Source organism: Bicyclus anynana, chromosome 5, assembly GCF_947172395.1.
Source record: "Bicyclus anynana chromosome 5, ilBicAnyn1.1, whole genome shotgun sequence".
Classification (NCBI taxonomy): domain Eukaryota; kingdom Metazoa; phylum Arthropoda; class Insecta; order Lepidoptera; family Nymphalidae; genus Bicyclus; species Bicyclus anynana.
Window position 1 is genome coordinate 17,432,089 of NC_069087.1, and position 22,993 is coordinate 17,455,081.

General features: G+C 36.7%; 1 protein-coding gene across 2 annotated transcripts in view; it reads left to right on the forward strand.

Annotated features, from left to right (window-relative positions):
• Positions 1 to 137: 137 nt before the first annotated feature.
• Positions 138 to 22,993, forward strand: part of LOC112051118 (integrin alpha-PS2) — a 121,173-nt gene continuing 98,317 nt past the window's right edge. For both annotated transcript variants that reach the window (XM_024089621.2, XM_024089637.2), the window contains exon 1: positions 138 to 479. In XM_024089621.2, coding sequence (XP_023945389.2) covers positions 331 to 479 — 149 coding nt within the window. In that variant the 5' untranslated portion in view covers positions 138 to 330. The remainder of the gene's footprint in view (positions 480 to 22,993) is intronic.

The following is a 22,993-nucleotide window of genomic DNA, read 5'->3' on the forward strand; positions in this document are numbered from 1 at the left end:
CGAACGTCTACAAACAGCACACACTAATTTTCCGAGAAAAACGCGCGAAACAGTTCAGTCGCCGTATCTACGTGAAGAATTTTCCGACTATTTTCTACGGGTTACCTCATTCGCGGCCTTGCCTCGGAAAATGTAACTTCGCTCCTTCAGTGTTGCGCTGGCCGCCGTGCGGTATACACGTGTCGACGCGCGCAACAAAATTACGACCCCGAACTCGTAAAGTCGAAACGATCATGAGGACGAATTATATAATTTATTTAAATAAATGAATAGTGCCTTTTTGTAATATCTGTTTTATTATTTTTGTGTAGTGTTGTGACTTTTTTTACGATGGCGAAATATTTGTGCGTATTCCTGTGTTTTTGGGCGGGCGCCCTAGGGTTCAATGTGGACATCCCGTCTAGGGTGATTTATACCGGAAATTACAAGTCTATGTTTGGATTTACTGTGCAATCTCATGTGGATGGAGATCGGAAGATGTAAGTAATTTTTTATATACATTAAAAATACCTAGGAAAATGTAGAGCTTTTGAACTCTACATTTTTTTTTTTGCATCAGAATTGTTAATTAAAAACCTCAATAGCTCAGTAGTATAGAAGCTTTTTTGTTCACAAATGCTATAGTCCGTCCGTCCGTTCAACAATTAAAAAAAATGGGAAATCATTAACATTAAATTATTATTCTTATTATTTAGATTGGATTTTATTGTAGACAAGTATGATGATTCATAGTAAAGAATTACGTAAGTATGCAAATAAATTAGAATTATAATAAAGAAGTTAGGTATACGTACTTCGTCGTCATCAACCCATATTCGGCTCACTGCTGAGCTCGAGTCTCCTCTCAGAATGAGAGGGGTTAGGCCAATAGTCCACCACGCTGGCCCAATGCGGATTGGCAGACTTCACACACGCAGAGAATGAAGATAATTCTCTGGTATGCAGGTTTCCTCACGATGTTTTCCTTCACCGATTGAGACACGTGATATTTAATTTCTTAAAAATTAAATACGTACTTAAGTTTACATATTTATTTTTAATTTTTCTCGAAAATATCCTATAATTAGCTGACCGTCTGTTACCTCAACAATACACTCATAAATTAAATTTTAAATCGGCGCTTGTTCGTATAAATATGTTTCGAAAATTGCGAGTTTTGCATACCTTCTTGTACTCCGTATGCACAGTGATTCATTGAGCGCCTTTGAAATGGGACACGCTGCCCGAGAGAACAATAAAAATAAAAAATATTACATTTTCAAGAGTACATAAATCCTTGAGATTAAAATTTTAACGTTTAATGTTCGGCGTGGAAGGCATAAATGGTAATTGTGAAGGCTACATAGCTACAAGACTGTTTTATCTCGCATGACATCATCTTGGGAGAAGTTCGTAAGTGCGATTTTTAGCGCGCTTTCAATTGATTTGCGGTTCATGACCGAGACAATATGAGATATGACTGGACAATTTATCTTTTATAGTACCATACCAATAGAGTCAATGTAACGGTCCAAAGTTGTTTTTTTAAACTTAGTAATATAAAAACGTGCTGAAATATTATTATGGTGATGCTGTAGCCTATGTTGTTACCACGATTTTTGCAATTAATATGCATTTTTCATTAGCATACGTGACGAATTACGACCGACGATGCAGCCCCCCTAGCCAAGTGGCATGACGATTCTCTTTCTACGATCGCTAACGCTTCGAAAACTAGAAAGATGTATGGCAATGACATATTTTGCTATCGACATGTCACGTGATCAAGATCTGTCATTCCCATACATTTTTCTAGTTTTCGAAGCGTTAGCGATCGTAGAAAGAGAATCGACGTGACTTGGCTAGGGGGGCAGTTTAGTAAAGCAAAAAATAAATTGGAAGGCTGGGAATCAAACGCCATACTCACTGGTTATTAAGTATATACACAATGAACCTTGTCTTTTTTAACTGCGCTTATAGCTTAGATATCTACTCAGAAAGATACGAACTCTATGATATCTAATATGACTAAGTAATATTCTTCCTTTCGCTCTTAAGGCAACGATCCAAGTGGGAGAATCAAACCCCAGACATTTTGCATTTGCTTCGCTCCAGAACTGCATAAAATACTGCATAGCATAAAATTAATTTTAATATCTCATAGGATACGGTAAAGTAAAGTTTTATCTCACTATCTACTATGCATTTGCAGCAGTAATACACTGGATACATTTGTCTCGTGTATCGTCGATAATGCATACGAAATGTTAAATTGAGTCCGTAAATGCATCGCGCGATGACAGGCAGGCTTTGATGTAATCGCCTCGCTTTATCAGACGAGACTCGCGGGCTCTGTTAAAATGATTTGTTTGCAATGTCGAAGCATCTGAGAGGTGATCTCATAATATTAATAGATATGTACATAAGTGATCAAATAAATACATATTTGCCTTGTAGCACTAACAATTATTATACGAGTATCTATTCTACCTTCATGCTTTAGTATTTAACATTATTAATATGACTGTTAGGATTGATTGCATTTAAATACAAAGGCTATAAAAGAAAAATTTTGAAGCCTTAATTGCTCCACGGTAAAAGGACGGGCCTCTATACCCACCAAGAGGTCATGGTTTCGATTCCCGTCCGCTGGACTATTGTCGACTCTTACCCATTCTTAACACAATGTTTCCGACGGGAATATTGGTCATAATTATTTACTTGAAAAAATATTCGGATGGGCATTAAAAAGGGTCGCTAGATTTTACATTGGAATTTACCTAAAACAATATGAAAAATCAAAATGACTTCTTTTAATTGTTTTATAGTTTGTTGTGTTGTTTTACAATTTCTTTATAAGAAATTCCATAAAACTTAAATGGGGATAACCCTTAATTTTTCCTAATTATATTACCTATTTAGATAAATTATCTAATACTCGTATATTTTCGATAACAAAATTGTTTTATTCATGTTATTTTTATATTATTTGCACAGTAGGTAAAGCAGTTAAATTAAAAACAAATTCTTACTCACTATTGCGACACGTCTCGAATTAATAACAGAAAATCAATACAAATGTTTGCGTTGGTCTCGTGAAGAGATACCTGAATGCTTCAATCGCCAACACATTTGTCATCTTGTTAACGCGAGGTGTTAAGTGTTAACCGATGCATTAGGTGGACAAACACACAGCTATGTGATATGTCAAGAATAATACAAACTGATAATATGTTAGCTTAATACATACGATTTGAAGAGCCATGTTGCACAGCGATGTGTATCTACGGTTCACAGTTCGATTCGTTTTAAACTATATCGTTAATCTGAAAGATCATCGAAAAGATTTTCATGTTTCTTATTTAACAACAAATCTGTTTATTTTTCATAATTTGTATTAGCCTATTTGAATGGTCTAACACAGGGTCAGGTAAATCAGGAGAGGTAATTTGTAGCCAAGAGCCAACACGCTGTTTAAATTCGGGTTGATGGGTAAAGAATTAGGTATTATAAAATATAGTATGGTCGCTAATGTAGTATAATCATATCATATCATAGCATATCATAGTAAAAGTGAACTCGTCATTGTCACAAAAATGTCAAGTCTATGAGAATGCCTACATTGTATGCTTGTGTTACTTAATAAAAACTGTAACACTTCTTATTTTGTATATACTGTACAATAAAAAAATGATAAATCTTGTCTTGTCGCTATAAAATAATAATGATAATGATCAAGATCGACGGTTTAACATGCATAAGCAGAATTTTATTGGAAGAAAGTATAGCTCAATATTAAGTACACATCCCCAACCAGAATTCAAACCCAAGATCTCATGATCCAAAGCTACATAGTCTAACCACTGAACTATTAAGACTCAGCGCTAAAAATATAACTAAAATTTTTACAACCTGGGCATCTTTAAAATGAGAGCGAATAGGCATCTTCTAGGCAAGCGCGTTTTACCTTAGGCAACATCTACACTTACCATCAGGTGAGATCGTGGTCAAGCGCGAGCTTATTTCTTATAAAAAAAAAGTATCTCATTAAAATTCAATTGTTTATCACCTTGGTTATAATCATTTCATCGAAAAAAATTCGTTCCTTGTCCGCTTGCTTTAAACTCCGAAGTTCCGAGCACAATGTCTACATGACTATACTCGTATGTCTCGGGCACATTATTTCCCATGTTCCTCGCATGATAAACGTGGCCGTTTAGCATGCAAGCATGCATCGGTAGCTCCTTATTGTTTAATCAGTTTTATTATATCTATTTGGCGCAGAGTTCACGGGGTCGATGAACCTGCTTCCAAAAGCCGCTGTGACATTTTGAGCCACGTAGTCCGCGAGGTGCCGTGGGAATGCGAAGCTAATATTTTGCATAGCTATTAATTTCACCTGAAACTTGAAAGTAAATTTTGATGGACTAGATAACTGGTGCAGTTTTATTTTTATTAACCCTCGAGCTATCTCTACTACCTACTCCATACCCCTGACTATGTCTACGTGTCTTAAGCCTAGTTCGGACTACTTTAGCATTTTAGTCGAGTAGCGTAAAATTTAGCAGCTAAACGTGTCTGAATACCAAAAATTATTTATTTACTTATCTCAGACATAATGTGCAATGTAATTGGAAAAGTTTGTTGAACGTACTTGTAATTTAATGGATTTACATAGTAACATATTTTGTCAATAAAGCCTACTATGGACTACTTGGAGTACTAACCTACTAGACTAAATTTTTGGTATTAAATTGTTTATGACACGTTTAGCAGCTAAATTTTACGCTACTCGACTAAAATGCTAAAGTAGTCCGAACAAGGCTTTATTGACGCAATGTGTTATTATGGAAATCCATTAAATTACGAGTACGTTCCACAGACTTGTCCCATTACTTTGCACATTTTGTTTGAGATAAGTAAATGACCGTTACGGTAATTACCTAAAAGGTGGGTAATTACCAACTGCTAATGTAAGGTAATAATGATTCACATTTTTTATTGAATGAGTGACAAATGCTGTATGGAAACACAGGTATTATACAAATTAGTAAGTGATTACTAATAAAAATCTATTAGGTACAATTTATGGAAAATTTGCCTGTTATATAACTACGCATCACTAAATACGTAGGTATTCCACAGAATATGGCAATATAAAAACATATTACATACAGGCAGGCCTCCAACGCGAGGAAATTTCGATCTCAAATCGATCTAGCCATTGACATACATCCTTCAATTTATCACATATCTCAAAATTAGCTCTTAAATTACTTTACAAGTTCTGCTAAAATTTCTCGCAGCATATGGTGTCCGGCATCGATTGTTTTACGTGTTCAACATTTATTTTCTGTGACGCCCGCGCCCCAGACAATGGCCGCAAAAATTTCAATTCTGGAACCGGAAACACGCGCGTCACATGCGCTGCACATGCGCGCGCGCCGTCACTCCCTTTTTAACTTTTTTTTCACTTAATTCACTCGTGAACGGCTATTTTTGTTTGTAGGGGTGAGACGTCTTCGTTGATTTATTTGTTTCGCTTACATTGCATGTACTAAGGGCTGGCAGGAACGTAGGACAGGACAACTTTAAATCTTACCACAATCAAATTAAAATTAAAATTTATATTAACAAGTTTGCTTTTTTGAATATTAAACTATAAAAAATATCTTTATAACACAAATTTTAATTAACTTATTATTTCCAATTAATTGTAATTTACTTCAGTGGTTAACTTTAGTAAAATTTCAGACGCAGGTATTACTCATAAGTTCGTAACTCGTAATCTATGTTCATAATATTTATGAAATGTAAAGCCTCAATAGCTCCACGTTTAAGCGGCTGGACTCAACACCGAAAGGTCACTTGTTCGATCCCCGCTCAGTGGACTTTTGTGGTAACCACTTTTACTTGTGGAAATTATGGAGAGAAAAATGTAAAGATCTGAACATTATAGAAATCCTTGGTAAATTCCTGTAACAAAAATCTCCCCGGCAGTTGTACTCGTAGATCTGCCAAAGCATAAACTGCATGATGATCAAAAAGACAGTTATTTGCAGCAGAATCTACTTATGGAATCGGGAGTCACATATAACCAACAAACAAACTTGACGTATGCAAAGTGCAAACTACTTGATATTACCAGTTTGAATTGACTAAGTTTTTCCTTAACTCACCCATTCTAAGCAAGTAAACATTTAGTAGGTACCTTGTAGGTAACTATCTACCTACTTAGTAAACGCTACTTACGTAACAAGGTCACAAAATTCTAAACGCATGGCGGCCCTAAACGTCAGACACATTTGAATGCATCGACATGTCATTAGCCGAGGCCTTACGCTGTGAAGCAAGTCCATACTATTAATGGCAAGATAAGTAATGAGTTAGGACGTTTACGGCTGCGGTCGGACGGGGTTTTTATCGATCATTTATTGATGTCGGCCTGCCCGAATGTAGGTTTACAAGTGTTAGGTGATTTATGTGTGGCTTCACTTTGCTTTTCATGTGTGGAGAAGTACTGATAGTTTGAGCAAACAAAGAAGATGTAATATTGATCAGGCGGTTAAACGTTATGGACCCCTCGGGTAGTTTCGAGTTTCAGAATATTTTGATAGCTACTTTATAAAGAACTAGCGGACGCCCGCGACTTCGTCTGCGTAAAATTCGATGTCAATTTTACTACTACCCCCTAACCTAACCTAACCTACCCCTACACTACCCCTACCCTATCACTACCCCAACCCTACCACTGCCCCAACCCTACCCATACCCTACCCCTACCTTACCTATACCCTACCCCAATCCTACCCGTACCCTCCCCGTACCCTATCCCTTTCCTACCCCTATCCCACCCGTACCCCTATCTCACGCCTATCCTACCCCTACCTTGCCACTTCCCTATCCTACCCGTACCTCTACCCTACCTCTACCCCGACCCTACCACTACCCTAAACCCGGCCCTAAACCTACCCTACCCCTACACTACCCCTACGCTTTCCTACCCGTACCCTAACCTACCCTGTAACTTCTCTATCTTACTCCTACCCTTAGCAAAATCGGTCCAGTCCTTCAAGAGTGGTGGTATGACCAAGAGAAATAGAGACTTCTATGCTAATAATATAAAGAGGTAAAGTTCGTGTGGTTGTAGGAGGTAATCTCTGGATCTACTGGACCGATTTGGAAAATTGTTTTACCAATAGAAAGCTACGTTATTTGCGAGTGTCCAAGGCTATGTTTGATCCCCATATTCACACGGGAACGGGAACTACGTAAATGAATTACCTGAACCTGGTCCTGGACCTAAACAAAGAAAGTACGTGGTACGTGCCTAGAAGTAGAACATAATCATTAACAATTAACATCGACTTGCCAAAATCTCAGTAAATTTTTCACCACCAACACCAATGAATGAACATTCAATTTCGATCATCATGTAGTCGGCATAAATCTCCCTAGCGCCGTACAAAAATATGGTGTTTTTGCTCAACGCCATCTATTGGTAAATGGATAAAACGCCTACATAGAGTTTAGTAACCAAAAATGCTGATCCCTATAAAATACGTAGAAACCTATAGAGGAAGGTTCAACTTAATTTGGCGGTTGGCGCTTAAACATAAGCGGCATTCCGCCTTTTAGAAATTTTGTATTATCTCCGAAACTATTTAACTAATTAACATACTATAAAGGGCAAATCTTATCTCCATAACATCCTTGTGATTATTAAATAAATTATTTTGATAAGTATTTAAGTTAAGTAGCATAAATAATGACGCAAACCTAAGTATATAAAATTAATAATTTTTAAAACACAAAAGGTACTATATCTGCTAATGTATAGAAGATAGGTATATGGTGTCGCGGACTTTTTTGTAGAACTTTTAAAGATACATAAAGCCTCCATACATTAATTTCAATTTTACACAATGGTTAAGGCAGCGCATGCGAATAAGTCTGCCTAAGAGGATTTTCGGTCCGACCTGTATGACAAAAACTGTGATAACTCGGCTAATATATATGATACCAATATAAAATATAGCCTATAGCACTCCCCGATAATGTAGCATTCTACTGGTGAAAGAATTTTTAAAATCGGACCAGTAGTTCCGAAGATTACCCCATTTAAAAAATGTGACAAACTTACAAACTTACAAACTTTACCTCTTTATAATATTAGTATAGATATCTTTAGAAAGTACCATTCTAAGTAAAACAATGCATGTTTTAAAGGAGTCGTTGACTCGGCAATATTCAACTGATGATTTTCTTACAAGTTACGAGTATATCTTGTTATAAAATAAGGATTAAGAGGATAGAGGTCTGTTGGATTAGTCAAATTTGCGAAAAATAGCAAAAAAGTTATAGTACCTATCATTCATTATACTTATCAGAACAGTGACCCTTGGATTAGGAAGACATTAATTTTGTTTTCATAGTTTCAGTTAGATTTGATGGAACCAAATTGATCAAAGACTCGAACAAGGACCACGCGATCTCTTTAACCAATAAGTCAATTCATTCACTATTCAGATAGTTATCGCACATTTCTGGTTAAAAGGTGCCCTTATCACAACTATCACAGTTCTCGTCATCAATTGACACAACAATCATAATGACGAACGATTAGGCAAAGTGCACAATTACGAAAATAAATATTTGATTTTATAAGCAGCCTTATCTACGGTCAACGCCCGTCCTACATAGGTAAACTAAGCGCTTGTTGTAAAAAGCTTAATAATATGTACAATGTTGTAAAGGCATTTGACAGTCGCAAAATAAAACTGTGTTCTTTAAGCAGCCTTATCTCATGGCTATGTGAAGAATCGTTGGATGCTGCATACTTTGTGATAACCCGCAGCTATCTCTGACTTAAATAATTGCGGTGACAACTGATTAATGATTACTTTAATTCGGTGGAGTGGTATTTTAAAAAACATGCGCATTCCTTATCAGTGTATAATTATATCTATACACTTAATACACTACATATAGGCAGAAGTAAATTTTTAGCTGGAAATATTTCTCGTAATGTAGTCATATAGGTTGTGTTGTTTAAAATTTAGGGTGAGATAGCGTAGATAAGTAAGTGCCTATTATAGGTATGCAGGGACATAAGATGGCTAATATATTAAAAGCAGTTGAGGGCTGAAATACTTCGACGGTCTTCGTGGCGCAGTGGTATGCGTGGTATGGTTCGATCCCTAGCTGGGTCGATCGAGGTTTTCCTAAAAAGTCCAGGTTTGGCTGGTGGGAGGCTTTGGCCCTACCGACAAAGACGTACCGCCAAACGATTTAGAGTTCCGGTATGATGTCGTGTAGAAACCGGAAGGGGTGTGGATTTTCATCCTCCTCCTAACAAGTTAGCCCGCTTCCATCTTAGATTGCATCATCACTTACCATCAGGTTTCAGGAGAGGTAGTATAGAGTAGTCAAGGGCTAACTTGTAAAGAATAAATAAAATGTTTAAAAGTGGTTAATGGTCTTTTTAACCGACTTCCAAAAAGGAGGAGGTTCTACGTTCGTCTGTATGTATGTTTTTTTTTTTTTTTTTTATGTATGTCCAGCGATAATTCCGTCATTTGTGGACCGATTTTGAAAATTCTTTTTTTGATTTGAAGGGTTTGATTCCAGGGTGGTCCCATTTTTTTCATGTCCGGATCTGATGATGGCATCCTGGAGAAATCGAGAGGAACTTTCGAAAATCGTAGAGACGGCTAGTACGTTTGTTAGTGTTTCCATAAGGTATTTTAAACCACTACAATTTTATGAAGGTCTGGAGTTGGTCTGATGATGGAGCCGATACACAGACGATGGAACTCGTCATCGATTTACAGCAGGTACCTTTTGTTTGGGCTTGATTTATTTGTATTGATGAGAACTTTCCACCTAGATGGTTGTGACTGCATTAAGGGTCTGATGATGAAGACGAAGGACAGTGAAGAGAACTCCTCAACGGTTCACAGTAGCTACCTTGTGTTTGGACTTGATAAATTTGTATTGATGAGAACTTTCCACCTATATGGGTTGTGACTGTATTAGGGGTTTGGTGATGAAGGCGAAGGATAGTTAAGGGAACTCCTCGACGGTTCACAGTAGCTACCTTGTGTTTTGACTTAATAATTTTGTATTGATGAGAACTTTCCACCTGGATATGTTGTGACTATATTAGAGGTCTGGTGATGAAGATGAAGGAGAGTTAAGGGAACTCCTCGACGGTTCACAGTAGCTACCTTGTGTTTGGACTTGATAATTTTTATATTGATGAGAACTTTCCACCCATATGGAGTGTGACTGCATAGGGGGTCTGGTGATGAAGACGGAGGATAGTCACCTTTCACGTTTTTCTGAATATTCATATTACGTGTGGATAAAGGGGGAGTGAAATTTTGTATATGAGTTAAGGTAGTATTTTTAAAATTGGGATTGTATGACTTAGATACTTATCATAAGAAAATAACGTTTCAACTAATTGCTCATTAATTTTTGTTCACACTCAGTTAGGTGTGCTAAAACTAAAAATTAAAAAATAAAAATTTTAATAAAAAAAATTAAACCCACTTCCAACTCAAAAATTAACCTAAACTAAAAAGCAAAAAATAACATCTTACCTATGTGCTACCTTCCGATCAGATTGAAGGCGGTGCCAATCCAGTGACATGTTTTAATTAAAGCCGTTTCTGAAAGAACCACAGAAATTGTGTAATTTAAACGGCTTGAATTAAAACATCACTGGCTTGGCACCGCCTTCAAACTGATCAGAAGGTAGCACATAGGTAAGATGTTATTTTTTGCTTTTTAGTTTAGGTTAATTTTTGAGTTGGAAGTCGGTTTAATTTTTTTTATTAAAATTTTTTACGTCTTCCGTGCTGTAGCTCTTTAGTCGAAAGTCGCCGGTCGCCGTCGCGTCGCCGTCGCGTCGCAGCAGGCAGCAGGGCACTCTCCGTGACCTCATTACCAATATGGCGCTGCAGACGACCTCACGAATGTTGTCAGTCGGTTCACTCGAGAACAGATATTACAAGAAGAGAGCTATTTAACATGAATTTATCTCAACAGAAACTTATGTCAAGGTTTCGATTTAATAACGATATTATCATTAAAGAAATTTATTTTAAAGGAAACTTAAAATTAATACATTTATTTCTTTCTTATTTGATTTCTTGTGACAGCAGCATATTATGGGTATTTAATAAATACAGTAGTCCTACTAATATTATAAAGAAAGTTTTTATGGATGTTTGTTACTCTTTAACAGCGTAACTACTTAACCGATTTAACTGAAATTTGGAATGGATATAGATTTTACTCTGGATTAACACATAGGCTACTTTTCATCCCTGAGAAATTCATGGTTCCCGAGGGATTTGTGAAAAACTAAATTTCATGCGAACGAAGTTGCGGGCGTCCGCTAGTGTTCAATAAATATAAGTGGAATAGTTGCATTAGTTATAGTATAGACTTCTGTAGATGATTTTTATCAAGGGAAACTGTAGAATTCTCATCACTGTTATTTTGCCTCGCATCTTAGAAAAAAAAAACATTATTCATCATCGTTTAAAAATAGACATTACCGATCTTTTTTTTTATAAAAATTTTCATAAACCACCAATGCGAGTCATTGACTAAGTTAAGTCAATGAACGTTTACGATATAAAGGACTCCCACAATTCCACAATTCTAACAATTTTAATTTATGATATTTAATAGCAGTATTTCAATACATTACGTTAATTTATAACAAAGCATGGTCACAATTGTGATGAAAGAGCACTGAATACGTTAACAGGCAGGGGCCTGTTGTACCAATTAACCCAATAAAATATAATATGGCATTGAACTTGAATTTGCACTTACTAATTGCCGAATTTAGTGTACTGTGTGCATAAATGCACACTTAGTATGTTTAGTTAAAAAAAAACAACTTTCGATTGATTTTACTGAAAAACTGTAAAAATATCGCGCGATTATTTTGTTTGATACTTTTTTTGTAGCACAGAAAGCTTATTTTTTTCTGATTATTTGTCTGCTGTAGTGTCTTTGGGGGTTTGAGCGAGCAAAACTTTTGCCAGATTTGATCATTAGCACATCATTAGGTCTAGAAGTACTGAGGTCCTTACGCAGGGTGTACGGGACCGAATCTCTAAAGGCGTTTCATGTAAGAGTTGCTTGCATTGCGGTTCTGCATTGCATCGCATGCAGCGTTGTCTAGTCTGTCGCTGTACCAAAATTAATTATTTATTTAGGCGTAAAAACGTAACAAACAATTATCATCATCATCATATCAGCCGATGGACCACTGCAGGACATAGGCCTTTTGTAGGGACTTCCAAACATCACGATATTGAGCTACCTGCATCCAGCGAATCCCTGCGACTCGCTTGATGTCGTCAGTCTACCTGGTGGGGGGTTGGCCAACACTGCACACTACTAGTGCGGGGTCGCCATTCCAGCACTTTGGGACGCCAACGTCCATCGGCTCTTCGAACTATGTGCCCCGCCCATTGCCACTTCAGCTTCGCAACTCGTTGAGCTATGTCGGTGACTTTGGTTCTACTGCGGATCTCCTTATTTCTGATTCGATCACGATACTCCTAACATAGCTCGTTCCATCGCCCGCTGTGTGACTGAGCCTTCTTATGAGGCCCATAGTTAGCGACTTGGTCACTAACTATGGGTCGCTAAACAATTATACATATAGAGAATTGCTCTACACTAATACTTTTTTTATTTCAATGACAAAGTTAAGTTGCTTTTAAGTGTCCTGTTACCTGATTTTAAGTGTCGATACTGTCTAAATGATATTAAGTTCTATTCATACCTTTGGCGGTTTCTTCGTGGCATCATACCAGAACGCTAAATCGCTTGGCGGTACGACTTTGACGACTGGTTGGTAAATAGCCACGGCTGATGAACTACCTCTAGCTGCTTTGAAACATTTTAATAAATATAAAAAGCTTAATTTATCCGTGATGGGAATAGAATTCAGGACTATCTATTAAATTCCTTAGAATTACCAAGTGCCCCAGAGAGGTCGTCAAACTTATGGTTACTTTCAAATGTAGGTTAAGACATGAGCAGACTGAGATTATACACAAAGACAACTTGATATCTCGACGCTAAATAAATAGAGGCTTGTGTCATTGCCTATTTATGCAAGTGTACTTATCTGTAATGGCTTTAATTAAAATACCTAAAGTTAGTATCGTATTATATTCAACACAGATTGAAGTGCGTACGGACTTTATTGCACGATTTTCAATTATTATTAACTAGGGACCCGTTCCAGTTCAGCAGAGCATATAGGTACGCCTACATTGTTTGTCACTGTCAATCAGAGAACATTGAACTAATTTAACTAATTAAGGCTATAATGCCTAACTTTATTTACGTGATGCATGCTAGAAAAGATCCGGGTCGATTTATAAATCTTGCCCAAGATCTTTTGGCCTCCAAAGATCCTCCGAGCCGAGATGCAAACCTAGTCTCACAGGACAGGTCTTTAATGAAACTTTTTATAGCTTTCGGGCTAGACTCTGGTAGAATTTTCTACGCTGGTCTAAGCTCCCGTGACTTTTCTATAGTCTTATTTATTAAGGAGTCTATAGGATATACACAATCAAAAATCTTCATCCATAAATCATAATCCTCTTAGCTGATTTACAAAAAAACCATTACGAGTTTATACACACCTAAACCATGACTTTATATCTAGCTGGATAACGTGACGTGCATCCAAAATTACTAATGTAGGTATTATAAAAAGAGCAAAGCGTCATTTTACCTTGGCAATCGTTCTTCGATAACTTCGAAAAAAGAAATGCTTAGGTAATGCTTTATAAATCCTACAAATGAATCAAAGCATTATTTGAGGTCTTAAAATGTAGGTAGATATATCAAGAATGTATACTGCAGACTGTAGTACGTATCAACCTACTACGGAATCCAATGACCCTGCCCGTGATTGATTAGACATAGCTACTTGACAACTGACAACACAGCGCATTGCGTGAATGTCAAGGATGGAGCTCCAAAGTTCGAATAGAATTTATCTCAAACATTTTGGGTTATTAATACTCGCACGAGTGATAACGATAACAAAGCGCTCCCACGCGAATCTCTGCAGCTTCTGAATTGTTGCTATAATTTAATATTTTTATCTATATTATTACTAAACTTAGTAGAACGACATTTAAATCTATTGTCTGCCTGATTTAGAACGAATTATGGATATTTTTACAGGTAGGTTAAGCATAGCTTAGAATTGAGAGTTATGGCGCATAGGCAAAAAGCAAAACACGATTTCGTCGCGGACAATCAAGAAAGTAGAGAATTGACGTTATTCATGAACTAATTTGCTTATTCAGTCTTTCTTCTGTTCCTTAAGTTTAAAGATCCTTTTCTTATAATTAAATAATAATTATTTATTGTACACAACATACCTATTTAGATAGTTTTAAAATTGATCAAAAGTTTTATTTGAATCGAGTCAGCATAGGTAGCTAAATAATGTTTATCAGTTCCACTTTCCTCGTAGATAATATCATGTTGTTGTGACAGTCGTCCGTTCATAGGTGCATATACAATAAGTACTTACTACTTTTTATTAAGAACTAATTATTATTAAAATTAATCTTTTACCGCCACGTTGATTAGAGTCTTCAGTTTTCCTTGTAGGTAATTATTATCTTCCTAGGTAGTAGGTTTAAAAATTGTAATTTGTTTTCGTTTTGTTTCAAAATTATAAAATTATTAACCTAATTCTACATATTATCTACTGAGTTCACTATGTATAATTTACTTATGTGCGAAATAATAGGCATTTTTTTTTTTTTATTATTTTTTTTTTATTTTTTTTTTTTATTGTATTTTCACAATAGAGAAAGAATACAATAAGGAATTTAAGTTAACTTATCCTAATAACTATACAAATCATGCCCACGTGGAATGGTGGCAAGAATACTGGCTGCATTTCCGCGCTGGACAGTCAGGCTTTTATTTTTTATTTTTATTATTTATTTATTTATTAGGTAGTAGGTACCTACCTATTTTAACACTTTATTGAGTCTGTACCACTACCGCACGTTCTTCGTAGGTAGCTTACCTAGGTTTGCAAGCATGCTAAATTATTATCAGATAAAACAAGGCCAAAACAAAAATTAGTGTCCGTCGGATATAGAAATACTTAAATACTTGGGTAGATAAGTACATATTGTTATTGACCTCGGAATACTACAGTTAGGTACGTTTTGTCATATTATTGTTAAAACAATCGTTATTATTGGAACTGCAGACACAACACCTTGCAGTGATATCACTACAGAGCTTTAGTCTCGCGCATTCAGGGCAGGGAGACGGAGTTGAGCTGATTTGCGTAAGCGCACACTTCGGAGAATTTCTGTTCGCGGGGAAAAAATGACGTATTGTCGACTGACATTCGTTGAAATAAAGAATGAGTTGTCTTATTTTTGTTGTTGACACATTTTGTTATTCCTTAACTCCTGTACTTAGTTGTAGTTTTTATGAATCTCTACTTATTATCATTAGCTCTTGACTGACCCACTACAGATTTAGTTATCTCCCATATTGAATTGAAACTTAGCTTGTCTACACTCATAAACGGTTCCGCAATTTTTGATATTAGTTATACTCCTCTACCTGTACTATTATGTATTCTGTGTCTGTATTACTATACTAAATTTGATAACTATTTGACTATTTGTCCATCTAAAATTACTTACATTATTCCCTGCGTAGCAATAGCATATGCCACATTAGCATAACCTGAAGGAGGACTAAAGTTAAGGTTTACACATATACCTACCAACCATATTCATTAAGTACATCATATGAGGTTTTAATTTGTAGATGTTTGTAAGTATATCCTTTTATAAGTATGAACATATTTAAGAGTTAATGACCCTGACCTATAATTTTTTTTTTATTTTTTTATTCTTTACAAGTTAGCCCTTGACTACAATCTCACCTGATGGTAAGTGACGATGCAATCTAAGATGGCTAACTTGTTAGGAGGAGGATGAAAATCCACACCCCTTTCGGTTTCTACACGACACCGTACCGGAACACTAAATCGCTTGGCGATACGTCTTTGTTGGTAGGGTGTAATTAACCATGGCTGAAACCTCCCACCAGCCAGACCTGGACCAATTAAGAAAACCTCAATCGGCCCAGCCGGGAATCGAACCCAGGACCTCCGTTTTGTAAATCCACCGCGCATGCCACTGCGCCACGGAAGCCGTCAAACTAATTATTAACATAAGTAAATACAAAATCACGCGTTTTTTCAACTTGCTATTACATAACTTGAGAAATAGGAGAACAGAGTGATCAGCAATTAAGCTCTTTCGATTTTTAACCGACTTCATCTAAGGTTTACATTGTATGGGCGCTCAAATCACAGAATGTAATAACAATTATCATAACCAGCCACCGGCGGCCGGCTCTGATAAGGCGATTTATCTGCGCTCCACCAAAACAAACGACTGTCCGCAACCGAGGAGACAGCTCGACCATTAACTTATTAATAACTAAATTAATATTCGTTTAGCGTTCGGTGATATTAACCATAATAAGTCAGACAGACAACAATCGAATCCCCCTTCATGCGGTTTGGTTTTTTAACCGATTTCCAAAAAGGAGGAGGTTCTACGTTCGGCTGTATGTATGTTATTTTTTTAAGTATGTCCAGCGATAATTCCGTCAGTTATGGACCGATTTTGAAAATTCTCTTTTTGTTTTAAAGGGTCTGATTCCAGGGTGGTCCCATTTTTTTCATGTCAGGATCTGATTATGGTATCCTGGAGAAATTGAGAGGAACTTTCGAAAACGGGGATGGTGACTAGGTTTGAATATATTGATTTTTATGATACATTCGGGTAAATAAGGTCAATGGTAACTAATTTATACATGAAAAGCAAAGATTGTCTGGATATTTGCAAAATAAATAAGATTATAAAATTTCAAAATCCATTAAATTTTTTTTATCGTAATTAGATGAAAATTCATACAGTTTTAGCTTCCTTACATTAAATGTGACATTTTTTAACATGTGAACTATAAACATAAACGCACAAATAACAAAGATATTAGTAATTTTGTTTGTACGCACATACAAATCTAACGATCATTACATTTCCTACGACGTCATTAGTTCGTGCCATTTTGTATGGGACGTTTTTCAGGGAACCGCGGCAGCGGCGTAAATCTGACTCTTAAAATCCCTGTAGCTCCGAAAGTAGCTGCCCTGTTACTTTTACAAAATTGCTTTACTATTAGCGTACTCTTACTTTATATACAACTTAAAAACTGTCATCATCCCTATTAAGAAAATTCTCTGATATGCAGGTTTCCTTATGATGTTTTCCTTCACCGTGGGGACACGTGATATTTAATTTCTTAAAATGCACACAACTGAAAAGTTGGAGGGGCATGCCCCGGACCGTATTCGAACCTACACCCTCCGGAATCGGAGGCAGAGGTCATATCCACTGGGCTATCAAGGCTCATTATGCATATGCTGTAAATTAATATTCGTTTAACATTCGGTGATATTCACCATAATAAATCTAAATCGGTGATATTCACCACTAGCAGACAGACATCAATCGAATCCCCTTTCATGCGGTTTTTTTTTCACTAATGCAAATCCTGTTACTTTGATTCATATAAAATCTACAAATTTGTGGAAAGTGCATTAACAGTAAAATTAGGAATTAGCGAATACAGTCAGTCAAAACAAAACAGATTTTTGGTGACTTTATCACTTTCTCGTTTTTTATTATTTTTTCCATAGTTCAAACATTTGACAGATCGCACTGCAAACATATATTTTGCGATTTGTATAGGTAAATGATTTTTTTTACTCTTCTTAAAAATTGGTTATAAATTAATGTAGGCAAGTAATCGATTTCTACTGTACTTAATTTAAATGGTTCCAAAGATCGATATTGAAATTTTAATGAGAACAAGTTTTGCAAAAAAATAAAAGTACCTCGTACCTAAGCGATAATGAGGCTTTTGCAATATTGCCCTAAATAAATAATTTTGACTTTCACCACTTCACTTTGGATTAATAAGTGACTGCAGATACCTATAGGCTTTCAATAACACTTCATTAATTATTCAATCTTTACAACTACCTACTTCTGCATTGCAAACGTAAAAAGAAAATAAGTGAAAAATTCCTTATGTAATTCAGGTTCATCTACCCTCAGGACTCACTTTTGCATCTACGAACTGCATGCCACTTCCGGAGACCCTGCAATAGGTCATTCAATGATGTTATAGATGATAATGAGTAACGATATTATTTTTCTAGTTATGATTCAGTCCTTAGAGTTCCGGTACGATGCCCCGTAGAAACCGTCAGATGTATCGATATAAATCGTTAGATGCTCCTCCTCCATACTAAAGAACGCCCAATTGTATGTCATAACCCAAAAACGTGCATGCACATCTTATCTTAGTAAGTAACAAGCGCATGCAGTGAGTGAACGTGGACTTAAAAAAATATTAACTTAGTATGCCTTCGTGCTCATTTTGGAAGTGTAAAAACACAAGCCACAACATGAATAAAGAGAAATGTGTTACCAGTGATGACGTACTCAATGTGCGAAACCAATGACAATTCCGCGACCCTTTGAGGCCCATCTAACGATCTACGATCGATGGTCAGATGTATGTGTAGAATAAACTTGTACCTCCTCCAAGTAAGCCCGCTTCCATCTTAGGGAGAAGCCACTCGGTGCGGTGCGGTAGCGGCTGCGGCGTCCTGCTTATAAAAATCAATGATATGCCAGACGGTGCGTTCCGGCGCCGTACCGCAGGCACACTTTTTGCTACGGCGCCGCAAACGTTTCCGTTGCGGCGCCGCACCGCACCGTGTGACTTCACTCTTAGACTGCATCCACACTTAACATCAGGTAAAATCGCTGTCAAGGGATAACTTGTCATTGCATAAAAAAAATCGGGACAAAAATTATTACATACTTACTTAATAGTATTCTCGCAATCAAGATTAATTTACGGAATATCGTTTAGAGGTTACGGTGACATACACTCGCTGAGTCAAGGTGAGACAGGTGAGGCGCGCGTGTGTAATGTATGTGTGTGTTACTATGGGTATATGTTGTGTGTGTGCGAGTAGTGACCACCAATCGACAGCCGGACGGTCATCGCATCTTAGCTCTTTGTCATCGATCTGAATCATGCTATCGGTTCGAAAATATGTAGGTAGATGATGACAACATTTGGACCCTTTGACATGAATTATCAACAAGGCTCTTTATTCAAGCATACCTAGTCTTCGGAATGACATTCGTTATCGATAGGTCACGTGATCAAGTTTTTTTAGTTTTCGATACGTTAGCGTATGTAGAAAGAGAATCGACAACATGGCTACAGGCCCTGCAAGTTCAATATTCGCGTAGCGCATATCCGTTACTGGCGACGGCTATCCGATGTCCGATATCCATTGACGTTTTTAGCAAACAATGGGCCGACACGTCCGAGCCAAAATCGCCAGTAACTATCCTGTAGGTTCACCATCTTTGCAATTTTTGGATTGTAGAAATATGTATATTAATATTATAAAGGTGAAGAGTTTGTTGGTTTGAACGCGCTAATCTCAAGAACTACTCGTCCGATTTGAAAAACTCTTTCAGTGTTAGATAATACCTCATTTATGGAGGAAGGCTACATTATTATCCCACTATTCCTAAGGGAACGGAAACCATGCGGGTGAAACCGGCGTTAGCTAGTACTATAACCTACATTAGTATGACTGTCTTGTCTGTAGCACCATCGAGATTGCGTGCTCAACTCAGCATAGCCGTGCATTGTAATGTAGTACGTACGTACGTACGTACGTACATCAGCTGAGAGTGAGGCATACTTAAGGTTATGGTGACTGTGTTGTCATATTCAACAATGGACGCAAAACTTTGCGAGAAACTCAGTTTTGCACAAATCTCACGGGAAACACAGATTTTGCGGGGTGAAACAGTAGCCCATATGATGCTGAATGGCTTCCCTTATCTTCCAGTAAAAGTTCAATTAAAATCGGTTTTGCTATTCCAGCTTAGCCCAACAAAACTTTAAGAACCTGAGAAAACACTCATTTCTTTCCAAATAACACACATTCCAAATAACACAAGCAGCTTCGCTGTATTTGGGTCTGAATCTGAAGGGTGTGGGTAAAACTACAGATACATGAAGCTTTGGCTGGTGGGTACTATGTCGTGTAGAAACCGAAAGGTGTGTGGATTTTCATCCTACTTCTAAAAAGTTAGCCCGCTTCCATCTGAGATTGCATCATTACTTACCATCAGGTGAGATTGTAGTCAAGGGCTAACTTGTAAAGAATAAAAAAAAAACTTAACACCTATCAAGTGGGCGAGGAAGATTGGAATTCTGGTGACCATTGCGACGGTGCTTTGTTATTGAACAGAAGATAGATGCTTTTCCACATACGTAATTTATGATTGGACCATCTGCTTTCATTGTTGTATTTTTGATATTATAAGCTATTCCTTCATTATGGTGATAAAAACAGTAACCCTTCACCAGATGGCGCCACAGGGCGCTATTGGCATGCGCGCGCTCACGCCGCCTCACGGATGTGACGTAGCGGAAGCTCCATAAATTGAAAACTAATTGTCATTTAAACACAATCAAGCTGTTAAGAACGCATTCTAACTGCTTAGTTCGATTTAATTTTAACTGTTTGCTTAACATAACAATTAATTGTAGGTACCACCAAGCTTTAGTATTAAAGCTTAAGTAGTAAATTTAAAGTATGTCATTCTTATTTCTGCCGTCATTCATTATGGTTGTCTTAGAAGTTACAGGCACTTTAGGCCTATGGTACGCAAGGTCTAATTTCGTACGTGTTCCTTGCTTGCCTTGAAATTTAAAAGTTCTGATTGCATAGGGAATTCCATAGGGGGTTTTACATAACACCTGCCGGGCTAGCATGGGCCAGGGATAAAATTTTTATCCACCCATTATATCCACTGACTAAGGATATAAATCCACCCGTCATAGCATGGCCACAAGGGAAAGACAAATTAATCCCCGATTGACATTACGCGTGGAGATCTTTTCCACTTTTTCGTGGGGTAGGGCAGGGGTAGGGTAGGGGTAGGGCAGGGGTAGGGTAGGGGTAGAGGTAAAGAAGGGTAGAGTAGGGATAGAGAACAAGTGCACTTATGTCAAAACGAAGCTTGACCGGGTCCGCTAGTATGATAGATACTATAGATACCTACTACAAACCACCGCAAAAAACAATCACCAAACAAAACAATGCCAACAGAAAACAGATAAATAATATGCACAAAAAGACCAAATATTATCAAATTTACGTTTATTTCGGACTATTAATATACCTAATGCCAATTTATAAGATATATACAAATGGGTTGACAAGTCTTTCCCTCCGTTTATCCACCGGGGATATTATATCCACCGACGTGCCCATGCGCGGTGAGTGGATAAAACGAGTGTGGGGGATAAACGTTTTATCCTCTCCCCGTGGATAAATTTCTCCCTTGCCCGTGCTAGCCCTGCAGGTGGATCAACCATTACTCATTACTGTAAGAATACAAATGCATTACATGCTGGACAACGGTAAAAGTTGGACGGTCGATAAAGATATTTTTTTTTTCAGGAACAGTTATTCTGCATAAATAAAGTTCTGTTTTGGTACCCAGTGTCCTTTTTGTACCCTTAATAATTGACTATGTAAAACTCTACAAGGACAGCTGGTAGAGGCGTGAAAGCGTAACAAACAAATAAACGAACAATCCAACATTTGCATTGATTTATAATATTAAGGATTATTATATTGTAAAATGATTGCTTACGAGAAAATATAATTGAAATGTAGGTCATTTAGAGGTCCTAACCCTGCGTCTATCGCGACTGTACCACAAAGTCAAGATAAACATAATTCCTAATAGTTATAATATTTACTCATAGCTTTATTATTACTTACAAGTTATCGCTAATGTGTCACGTAATTAATTTTCTTGTTAATTATAACTATTATGATATTGTCGTGACATCAAAACATGCCGACTTCCGTTTGCCTTAACTGATTACATCTTATGAGAATATTGTTCTATAAGATTTTTTTATATGTAGTGGTATTCTGAATACATTAAATTATACAAATCAGGAGCCTTTATTACGATACATACCTACTATTTAAATTCATATTTACGAAACTATCGTGTTTGTTGACGTCACTATCTAATAGAGAATTCAATTATTAAAAAAAAATGTTAAAATCTCTGACTTCTTAAACTTAAACTATTTTTTGAACTTAAAGGTCCGAAATCAAACAAGATAGACTAACGATTTAACTAGACTTAAGAATGACTTACCATCAATAAGTAATTAAATAAAACATTAAAAAGAACTACAAAGCGTGATAGAACAAATTAAAAACATTAAAAAGCAACTGAGCGACATTTTAATGCCAAGTAGTCAATGTATACAGTCAAGGTTTGTTTGGAGTTAAGTCACATCGGTAACATAAACAAACATACAAACAGAGAGCTGATTCAGCAGACCTCTGAGGTCGCACGTTCGTATGACAAATTTATATAACAACGTCTTTACTGCGAACGAATGACAAAGAAGTGACTAAGGAATTACTATGTTGCAATTTGCTAGAAATTCGGCTATAGGTGATGACAAATTAATTAACCTCGTTAATTGGTTAGCCGGTGCGGCTTCGAGTAATAATCAGGGTCTTTACCTGTAGCTATGTGGCACGTCGATTTTTTTTTTTTATAAATCAAATCATTATTTATTTGCTAGAATGTGGATAGGTACATCATCTAGACATTCAATTAATATATTATAGTGCAAAATTTCCACAACAAAAAATGTGTTGGAATGACAGATCCAATTGATCTTGATCACGTGACCTGTCGATAACAAATGTCATTCACATACATTTTTGAATTTTCGAAGCGTTTGCGATTGTAGAAAG